The sequence below is a fragment of the Ptychodera flava genome, chromosome 1 (assembly GCF_041260155.1).
Source record: "Ptychodera flava strain L36383 chromosome 1, AS_Pfla_20210202, whole genome shotgun sequence".
NCBI lineage: Eukaryota > Metazoa > Hemichordata > Enteropneusta > Ptychoderidae > Ptychodera > Ptychodera flava.
Window position 1 is genome coordinate 44,773,805 of NC_091928.1, and position 11,763 is coordinate 44,785,567.

The 11,763-nt window shown below is 34.4% G+C and overlaps 1 protein-coding gene across 1 annotated transcript; it reads right to left on the bottom strand.

Annotated features, from left to right (window-relative positions):
- Positions 1-654: 654 nt before the first annotated feature.
- LOC139145106 (low-density lipoprotein receptor-like) lies at positions 655-11,229 on the bottom strand. The gene is made up of 6 exons (XM_070716059.1): positions 11,220-11,229; positions 10,975-11,088; positions 7,541-7,645; positions 6,774-6,884; positions 2,883-3,017; positions 655-2,286 (listed from the first exon to the last, which is right to left on the bottom strand). The coding sequence occupies exons 1-6, from the start codon at positions 11,227-11,229 to the stop codon at positions 2,156-2,158; spliced, it is 606 nt and encodes a 201-aa protein (XP_070572160.1). The 3' UTR covers positions 655-2,155.
- Between the last annotated feature and the right edge of the window lie 534 nt (positions 11,230-11,763).

Consider the following 11,763-nt stretch of genomic DNA (forward strand, 5'->3'; position numbering starts at 1 on the left):
ACTTTTCGTTAACCGCATCATGCATCCACTGAAATTAGGACACCGTAGCAAAGACAACAGAAAGCCGACTAGCTCGGATTAATCTGCGTCAACATTGCCTTCTTTCCAGAGTAGAAGCGTTACCGTACGATTATATTATCAATTCTGATGAAAGTACACACTATTCTTTTAAAAACAAAAAACACTTATACGCCGGGATAAGACGTAAAGACATAATGGTATAACTTAAATAAGGCCGGACAAAACATTGTGCTGTTCCGATAACCCGACCTATTTTTTACCTGCCGACCCTAAACTTTTTAGAGCTAAGAAAACATTGAAGTAAAAAAGAAGGAAAAAAACCCATAAAATCACGCGTTCGTTACTTGGTATTTGATTTTTGGCTTGAACGGGGATGTCTTTATGATTTTTTTTTCCTTTTATATGTATGATACGTTTTCACGAAAATGTTGTAGCCAGTGTTTGATCACCGTGAGCCCCTGAAAAATGCATATTTAAAAATAAAAATATTTTGGAAAAAAAATCCTGCCAACCTACCTACCCTATTTTTGGAAACCATATTATCGGAACAGCACTTATTGTTTGGCCTAATCAAGGAACTGCAGCCATACTACAAACTGTTTACAAAGACACAAATGATCACAGCTTTTGTCATATATATGTTCAACTGTCTTTACTGCTGAACATTCATGAATGCCACTATTGAACATCGCAAATTACAGGAACACCTTATGTGCCCTTATTGCCATATTAAAGGGAAGTAGTTGTCGGAACTGCCCATGTGAAACTTTCTTGTTTACAAACATTGTATTTCACGCACCATATATAGCTGCATCATGTCAAAATATCTGCAACAAATTTTACAAGGTACATTAAGACAGACATGCCTTAACTTTCATCAATTGCCAACATAGCTTGGATACAGTGTTTATATCGGTCGTAGGGGTCCCTAGCGACCTTCAGCGCCCTTCCGACGACCACCGCCCTTTAACAAAAGTTCGCGGTGCTAGGTCTGGCATACAAGACTAAACAACTCTTAGATTATATACTTTTTGTTGAAGTTCACGACTTTCAAATCAAACGATAACATGATTTTGATAAAAGACATTGTACAGAAAGACTCCATATTTACATTGCAGAGTATATCACTATATATAAATCAGTAAAATTCTTCGAATTTCTATATCAATACGGAAGGACATTTCTAGATTTTTCATTGAGTACATGTCAATCGAACGGCACTCAGGCTAAAATATTTGAAATATCACTACCACAATGATGGATACAATTTATTTGTAAAATTCAGCTAGAACTACTGCATGTCAAAATTAAATTCCTGAACTTCTAAAGATACCTTGGTTGATGAAGTTTTTAAAATGAGTTTCATAATCAAACGTGCATGAAGATGTTGGGATCATTATGCAGGTATTTTTTATCAGAGAAACAATGTTTTGAATTCTAAATGACCGCCAAAGTACGGCTTCGAACTATGGAAAAATACGTTTTTCATGAGAATGAGATGGCAAAATTCCAATTTTTCAACGAATTTCAAAATTTGTCCACTTATTGTTGACCAGAAATTATTTGCACAATTCCGCAAATTAATAAATCTGTCTGCAATGCAAATCATCGTAGATCAATAATTCGAGCATTTGCAAATGATTTAAGGTAGAATGCGCCTCGGGGACTGATATTCAGACTCTCTAACGTTCACAATTCTTTTTTTTCGACTAATCTACCACTCGTCTGGGCTCATTTTAAAAGCTTGGTGTAAGAAGAATTTTCACCGTCTCAGCTTATTGAAAATCTAAAATTTTATTTTTCTCCATAGAATTAACACAGGCATGGAACCCATTTTGAATTTCAAATATCGGTAAATCAAGAATTTGTTTCTTCAGTAATGAAATTTGCACGTGGACCCTTAATTTTTATTCTTGATTTTGAAAGAGTGTGATTGAAAGATTCCTTGAGGAAAGTTTGGATAAAAGTTTAGGTCTTTCACTTTCGAGGCGCATACTACCTTAAAGTGGTGCTGGGACAAAACTGGCACAAACAGAAGATGGTATATGCCTGTGAATGGAAACGAGTCTCTTTTGTCAGAACTGTGGTACTGGAGAAAGGAAGGTATGTAGGGTGACGATTGTGGACCATGCCTTCAGGGAGTGACTGTAGTCGGGCAGGAGTCTTCATCAGATCCATCTGGACAGTCTACGAAGCCATCACATACCCATTGCAGCGGAACACAGAGATTATTACCACATTTTAGGCCGAGACATGGGGCTGGAGCTGTAAAACAAAAGTTTGAATACATCACGCAGACAATATTGTAAATGTAAATTAAGTTCTATGATGAGAAATAATTTGCAAAAAAACAAACAAATTATGTAGACCTTATTAGAAATGTCTTACTTTCAAGGAATAAGCTCAGTAACTACTGTAAGGTAAAACTTTTCTTGTGAGCTTTCACATATCTTTCCGTCTAATTAAGTGACAGGGGAATCTGTATTACGAAGTGTTTTGATCATAGATAGATAGGAAGTATAAATCTTAGACAGCATTTTGCCACATTATGCAATTAAAGGTATACAGTCACCTGTAATCTAAATATGCCCATATATGGTCAAAGAGGCGTTCCTTGGTATTCAAATGCCCATACGAGGGCGCTGTTTTTAAAAAGCGGCCACCCGCTTAAAATCTGTGATTGGTTAGATTTTCTCTTTCCATGGTAACTGTGGCAAATTTGGAACAGGTGACAGTATTTAATAGTTGCCGAAACCACGACGAATATGATACAACACCTTGGCATGTAGACTGTAACTAATACGATTATTTGTCCAATGAGTAAACAGACACTTAGACAAGCATAAAACAGAGCCACTCACGAGGAAGGGTTCCATATCCACAGTCAAGTTCATCAGATCCATCTGCACAATCACTTTCCATGTCACAAAGCCAAGTCCCCTGGATACACTTATGATCACTTTGGCAAAAAAATCCTGTGCCACCCACACATACCTCTACAAAAAAGATAAATATCCCAAACCACATTAGTTTATCTTACAAATATTGATGTAACATTGAAGATGCAACCAAATGATATGACTCCCTGTGTGTGGTAATCTGTTCTTCCTGGTCTTCTTTAAACAGGTCCAACATCACCATTGACATTAAAGGAGTTGGGCCAAACCCCTTTGCTTGACGGGTAAATTATTGGGATACCTTATTACTGAGTCCACAACGGTCTACTGAACAGAATAGGCAAATTTTACCAGGTCCTGCACAGACGGATCTCAGTGTCATACATACGACAGTCATTTCAAAGAGTCGAATGGACAATACTGTTTCCCTTCTAGGTAAAATAGCTATCCCTCCAGCTATGTAATGTCAAAGGAATCTACTATGATTGGACAATGCAAATACTGAGAACTGCATTGGTGACAAAGATTTTTGCTAAATATATTGGTACCATGTCTTTCCTCCACAATTTAGCACCGAATTCGAATTCCCCTTTACATACATAGAACGTGATAAAGTTACGCTGCATTTGATGGGATGGGCCAGTGTAACGCACACAGTGTTATCTCGCGAGACTTGCCTCGCACTTTTTCAATGGTATGAAATTCTCGCCTTACACCTAATTAGTATAAGAAGCAATGTACTATTCTAGGCAAGCGTTTCATATTACACGTTGGGATTTTTTTACCATGTGTCACATTTTTGTATAAAAACTCGTCCAATTTTCAGTAATTTTTGACCAAGCTTGAAATATTGGCACAGTTTACTTTTCAGAATGATAGACAGTCATAAGATGCGTGAGAAAAAAGAGAAGTTTATGCAAATATATAGAAATCCCCGTATTTCTTTGCTTCTTATCCTCCCATTTTCAGCAATTCAAATCAATACAATTCAACTCTGGCTGGGTCAAATCTTATGAAATTTTGACATTTTATTATTAAAGTAATATGCAACAAACTGATCTTGTTTAGTATTGGTCATTTTATGAGATGAGATAATGCAAAAAACAATTGAAATTTTTCAACGTTAAACTCTAGTTTCAATTTATATATTGAAATTTATAAGGTCGTCACTAGACTTGTGGCATCATTGCTAATCATTGTAGATACCAAAATTGAGGGAGTTTTCCCCCAAAACATATTTACTCTTTATCTCAACCACTGCTACCATATACTAAACTTCAGACTCACTGAACTTTTAAAATACATAGTATAAGGGCGTTTTCATGTCACCTTTGATGAGAAATACTGTTTTGAAGGAAATTGTGTTGGTTAGTGCAATGTCAGCTAAATTACAAAGTTATTTTGATTGCCAATATGTTTCCTAACTCTTTCATAAGTCAGCGCATCTCACTGCCTTAAAATACTTTTTGCTGACTTGTTCACACACGTGAGCATATGTCGCAGCGATGTCTGTCTGTCTGTCTGTCTGTCTGTCTGTCTGTTGGTCCGATATCTCAAAAACGGCTGATCAGATCATAATCAAATCTAATACATAGATTCAGTTAGCAAATGGCAAGAACTGATTAGTTTTTGGTGGATGTGGCTTGCATACTTTTTGTTCATTTGCATAATTAATGATTTTAGAAAAAACGGATATAAATTAAAAACAACTGCACACAATTTGATGAGATTTGCTGCAAATGTTGATCATACCAAGATATATCAGCAGTGGGAACCACTAAGGAGTGACATGAAAGATATTTGCTAATTTGCATATTTAATGAACGTTCCTAATTAGGAATATATATCTGATTTGACAAGATCACAATTGACCAAACTTGCTACCTGTGTTGAAGATACTATGATACAATATTATTGAAAGTCATTTAGCATTTTCTCTTCAGCCAATTCCTAATTTGCATATTTAATGAACTTTCCTAATTAGGGGTATATATCTGAATTGACTTGACCAAAGTTGACAAAACTTGCTACATGTATTGGAGATATTATATATGATACAACATTATTGAAAATCATTAAGCATTTTACTTCAGCCAATTCCTTATTTACATATTTACTGAACTTTGCTAATTAGGGATATATATCTGAAGTGACTGAACCAAAATTGATGAAACTTGCTATATACATTAAAGATACTATGATACAACATTTTTGAAAGTCATTTAGCAGTTTTACTTCAGCCAATTCCGAATTTGCATATTCGATGAACTTTCTTAATTAGGGATATATATCTGAATTAACTTGATTGTAGTGGTTGAAACTTGATGTGCACATAAAAGATACTGTGATATATCATTATTGAAAGTCAAAAGACATTTTTACATCGGCCAATTCCTAATTGCATATTAAATGAATTTTCATAATTAGGGGTATATATCTGAATTGACTTGATCAAAATTGATGAAACTTGCTATGTACATTAAAGACACTATAATAAAATACTATTGAAAGTCTTTAATCATTTTCTCTTCAGTCAATTCCTAATTTGTATATTTAATGAACTTTCCTAATTAGGGATATATATCTGAATTAACTTGACCAAAGTTGACAAAACTTGCTACATGTATTGGAGATACTATGATACAACATTATTGAAAACCATTAAGCATTTTTACTTCAGCCAATTCCTAATTTACATATTTACTAAACTTTGCTAATTAGGGATATATATCTGAATTGACTGGACCAAAGTTGATGAAACTTGCTACATACCGTACATTAAAGGTACTATGATACAACATTATTGAAAGTCATTAAGCATTTTTCCTTCAGCCAATTCCTAATTTTTCATTTTCAATGATCTTTTCTAATTACGGATATATACTGGGATTTACTTGATCAAAGTTGGCAAAACATGCTGTGTACATTGATGATTATACCAGGTTAAAACAATATTGAAAGTCATTTTACATTTTCATGTCAGCTAATTTATAATTTGCATATCTAATGAGCTTTCGCAGTTTGGCATATATGGCTTGAAGGACTTGGCTTAAGGTAATTACACTTGCTATATAAAGTGGTGGTACAATGACAGCAGTCAAAGAAGGTATTTTTATTCTAGCTAATTACGTATTTGTATACTTCATGATCTTTTAGAGTTAATCGGCGGTGAATATTGCTCATTATGTTGATCATAATACTTAAATGAAGTTGCAAACATGTGCCAAAGGTTCGAATTTACACATAACTGCAATAATAATGAAACACGTGAGCATTTTCAGTTCATATCTGGTTATAGGACAGTTACTTAAAACTTCCAAATATTGAAAGTATACATGATGGCCTCAGTGTCGTTCGCTTCGAAGGAAAGATTAATTGCTGAAATTTAATCACACATTTGTCGTAAGTCTTGTACCAGGTTAATTGTCGCCTTGGAAAACCAGATGAAATTCATTGTATACGTTGATTGGCCACAGCCTGGCTAATAAGTAACTGTTACTATGAGTCAGTACTGTAACACGCCACAACTTGCTTTCGAAATTAAAACAGTGACAAATTAACACGATTGGAACTAATTGGATGGTGAAGTGATGTCGATTTAATCTATAAATGTAACTAATCTGCTTTTCTTTTTAAGTTACACACTTTTTTATTGATTGCAACATTCAGCTATATGGCACCTATCACTTTTGAGGAATTTGAAAAATATGAAGATCCTATTATCCTAAATTAGTTCCAATCTTGTTCAATTTATTTCAAAATGTTTAGTCATTACCTCTTGTGCTTCTTAAGTCGTTTTCTTTTAACAGAAGAAACAATAATCCTGAATGAAATCAATTATATTGAGTAACGTACCGCAACCAAACTCGTCTGCGTTGTCTGGGCAACCAACTAAACCATTGCATGCCCATGCGGCAGAAATACAGCGACCACTTGGGCACAAAAATCCTCCATTCGCACATTGTGCTGAAATAATTGGCATAATTCTTATTGATGTTGTTTCGATACGAGGCACCTTTACATCACAGGTAAACAAAATATCCCCATCGAAATAACTTTTTAAAATCACAACAATATATAAATTTCCCGAATTATACCTTCTTAGCTTTGATTACAAAAGCAAATCAGCATTAATCTAAATGTGACAGAAAATTTGTTCGAGTAAACTTTACGACGTTATGCCTTCTTCAGGAGGCTTTTAGGCAACCAGAAGTTAATTTACATGAGAAACATGATTACGTAACGGCATAAACTCATCCCTCTTATGACAGGGCATGTAACCAAATTTAGTGGCGCTATTCTGCACTAAGTATATATAGCTGCTCGCCAGCGACATCGTACATTGCTTGAAATATGGACAAACTTAGTCAGTATTCTATGCCTAGCTGTTGTTGCAGCTTGTAGTCTGGGCCATTATGTAAACGCTATAAATGCAAGCCATAGCCAACACTATTCAAATAAAATTGCATGCAGGGTTGCATCATGTACTGCGCAGTATGTACTGCGCACATTTCTAGAAGAAACAAAATATTATGAAAATTTTATTATTTATATAAAAACCTTATAATATGTTATAAAAGAATCTTAGTTAAAGTAGTCTGATATAGATTCTTTGATCTTACTGCAGTTTAACTCGTCTACTCCTCCTGGACAATCTATATCGCTATCGCATACCCATTCGTCCTGTATACATATGCTGTTAGCGCAGCGATAGGCGGGGCAGTCAACTGAAAACGGAAGTAGAAACAGTCATGTCACACAAATCAGTATCTCATCTGAGGGTAGTTCTCGCCTCGAAAGTGAAAGACTTTATTTGATGAAAATGAAATAATGACTTTAGAAACCAAGAATAGAAATCTCTAGCAACGTACAAATTTTAGTATGAGGGAAAAATTACTTGAACATTTGCCAATATTTGAAATTAAAGATGGCTGCCATTTCTATAATAACTCTGTATGGAAAACTGACAGTCTCGATTTTTAGAAAAAGATATAGGACAGTGAAAGTAAAGGTATTCATTGAGCTTCAAAATGGACCTCCAAAAGCGGTAGGACAAATGAGTAATATAAAAATGTGAGAGTCAGAATATCTGTCCACGAGGCGCATTCTACCTCGTACCTAGAATCATCTGGCCATTGACACAATTCTCAATTGTATTGAAACCAACATTATATATATATATATATATATATATATATATATATATATATATATATATATATATATATATATATATATATATATATATATATATATATATATATATATATATATATATATATATATATACAACTGAGTTGATCAGGATAATCAAAGATATTACATTTCCACTACAAATTTGTTTCGTATAGGCTGCAGAGCCGCCTTACACTCATCGGGTGGCTGTGATCGACTGAGACTTTAGGCGGGAAACGATTTCTTTTGTTAGTCCCCGCGGACGAAGTCCGGCGGGGACTTATAGATTGGGTCCCGTCCGTGTGTCCGTCCGTCCGTCCGTCCGTCCGTCCGTCCGTCATCAACAGTTTCTCAGATACTGCTGAAGCAATTTTGTTCAAACTTGGCACAAAGGCATAGCACTATGACCTACAGATGCACATCGATTTATTTTGCGATACGATCCAATATGGCCGCCAGACGGCCATTTTATTACAATTTTTTCATGTACGGAGCCATAACTCAGACATGTTTCAACCGATTTTATTCAAAGTTGGTACAAGGACATTGACCAATGTCATAGATATGCACGTCAATTTGTTTTGTGATATGATCCAATATGGCCGCCAGGTGGCCATTTTATTACAATTTTTTCATGTACAGAGTCATAACTCAGGCAAGTTTCAACCGATTTTATTCAAAGTTGGTACAAGGACAATGACCAATGTCATACATATGCACATTGATTTGTTTTGTGATACGATCCAATATGGCCGCCAGGCGACCATTTTGTTTTGATTTTTTCATGTACAGAGCCATAACTCAGGCATATCTCAACCGATTTTATTCAACGTTGGTACAAGGACATTGACCCATGTCATATATATGCTTGTCGATTTGTTTTGTGATACGATCCAATATGGCCTCCAGGCGGCCATTTTATTACGATTTTTTTCATGTACAGCTCCATAACTCAGACATGTTTCAACCGATTTTATTGAAAGTTGGTACAAGGACATGGACCAATATCATAGATATGCATGTCAATTTGTTTTGTGATATGATCCAATATGGCTGCTGTGCAGCCATTTTGTTATGATTTTTTCGTGTACAGAGCCATAATTCAGGCATATCTCAACTGATTTTATTCAAAGTTGGTACAAGGACATTGACCTATGTCATACATATACACATTGATATGTTTTGTGATACGATCCAATATGGCCGCCTTGTGGCCGGTTTTTTTTTTATGATTTCTTATGTCCTGAACCATAACTCAGACATGTATCAAGCAAATTTATGTACTTTGATATAAATATGTACTTTGATTTGTTTCTCGATAAGGTCCGATATGGCCACATGGTGGCAATTTTTTTATGTTTTTTTTTCATGTCGAGAGCCATAACTCTGGCAAGTCTCAACTGATTTTATTCAAAGTTTGTAACTGGACATTGAATTATGTCATACATATACATGTTGATTTTTTAAACGGTAAGATCAAATATCGCTGCGTGGCGGCGATTTTGTTTTAATTTTCTCATACTGAGCCATAACTCAGATATATTTCCACCAGTATCATTCAAAGTTAGTACAAGGACATTGACATATTTCATACATGCTCGTCAATTTGTTTCACGTCATGTAGCAGTATCATGTCAATTATTGAAGTTTCATAATTAGGCTGATATGTCAAGAAATACTGCATCAAATTTCATGAAACTTTGTACAGATGTTAAGCTCGCATTGCTTCAACAGTGAAAAAGACATTTATCAGTGTCATTTTAATTAATTTGTAATTGCATATGTAATGAACTTTCCTAATTAGAGTGATATATCCACAAATACAACGTCAAATTTGATGAAACTTGATACAGATGTTGATCTCATAGTTTTGTAAATACTGCATTAAACTTTATGAAATATGGTACCGATGATAATCTATTAGTGTTAGGATAGTATGAAAAAATGTTTTGCAACATCCTGTCAACTAATTCCCAGTTGACTCATTTAATGACCTTTAGGATCATGGCCTACATTGGTTTTATGTTTTTCATCACAATGGAACTCATTCTTGACGTTGAGTGCCATCTGTATCAAAGTATTTTTATCACAGGACCTGTAATCAAAGTACCCATTAGCAAGCGGGGACTGTGTCATCAACGATGACTTGTTTTGTTTTTGTTGGCACCTGTTTGTAATATCCTAGATTATCCTGATCAACTCAGTTGTGTATTTAGCTCTACTCTAGTATTGAGCACTCTACTCCAGCTGATCTTGAACTAAACAAGTATATATATATATATATATATATATATATATATATATATATATATATATATTATAATGTTAGTTTCAATACTATTGTTCTACTCAGCCAACTCAGCTTATTCTCGATGGATTTGTATATATATATATATATATATATATATATATATATATATATATATATATATATATATTATTGGTCACTTTTCATTCGTCAATGTATTTCATACATTATATAATATATACATATATACAGATAGATAGATAGATAGATAGATAGATAGATAGATAGATAGATAGATAGATAGATAGATAGATAGATAGATAGATAGATAGATACAAATCCATCGAGAACAAGCTGAGTTGAACAACCACAGTACTTCTTTTTTCTTTCCTTATCTCTTTTAAACTCATTTGTTCAACTTATACCAGTCGTATTTGTTGTATTTAATTGACCGATAAGCTCACTTCAATTTCTTACTTTAGATGTATGTCATAGCAAAACCAAGACTGCATAATTGGTCGAGGTGAACTTTTTGCTTTTCGAAATTTTATGCGAGGTAAAGTTTTTTTTGAGTTCTGTTGCTGAATATCGATATTTTTAAGAATCAGAGAGGACAATTTATCATCAGCTTACTGTGATCACAGGAGGCTTCATCAGAGTAATCCTGGCAGTTTAGCGAATTGTCGCACTCTGCGTACGAGGGAAAACACTCATAGGATGTCAGGCAGTGGAACCCTTGACAGTTACCTGTAGAAAAATATCATAAACATTTGCCATGAACCCATTGCACGGGAATAGGGACAGTTCTTCCAAAACGTTAAAGATACAAAGTCGTTTTTTTTACCTTTTTGTGATATCAAAAAACATTGAATACTCACATAAGGTCATTTAGAGTACAAAACGGTTTAAGAATGAGCCCTTCGCTGAATTCTAACTCATATCGATGATTTCGTTTGTGCCCTCAAGGCAAAATATTCCGTTGCGAAATTTCATTACAAAGCTTTCTTGAAGTCCAGATTTTTTATGCAACAGTGTGCGTGTGTGTTCAGCCATGCATGGTGAGAGAACACGTATTTTATACTAACATTCCATTTCGTCAGAGCCATCTGAGCATTGCCGGCTGCCATCACATTGTAAATTACTATGCAGACACTGAAACGGATGGGACAAACATCGGTAACCATTGCATGGACCTAACGTAATGAAACAGATGCAAAAAAAATTTCACTATAATATCGTATTCGTTGTTCAACATTAGTACAATCGCACATGTGCAATAATTTTTATTTATTTATTTATTTATTATTTATTTGTTTGTTTGTTTGTTTTTTTGTCTGTTTATTTATAACTTCAATCTGAATTGTGTATTTATTATTGTTGTTTGAATAGGATAGCAAGAATCATATATTCGTCCGAATCCTG

What these genes read in the sequence shown, in the direction of transcription:
- LOC139145106 (XM_070716059.1), bottom strand. An exon ending in TGAAGCCTCCTGTGATCACA is followed by an intron (nt 7,646 to 10,974) that starts GTAAGCTGATGA and finishes TTCCGTTTTCAG; the next exon opens with TTGACTGCCCCGCCTATCGC. An exon ending in AGTAGACGAGTTAAACTGCA is followed by an intron (nt 6,885 to 7,540) that starts GTAAGATCAAAG and finishes CAATTATTTCAG; the next exon opens with CACAATGTGCGAATGGAGGA.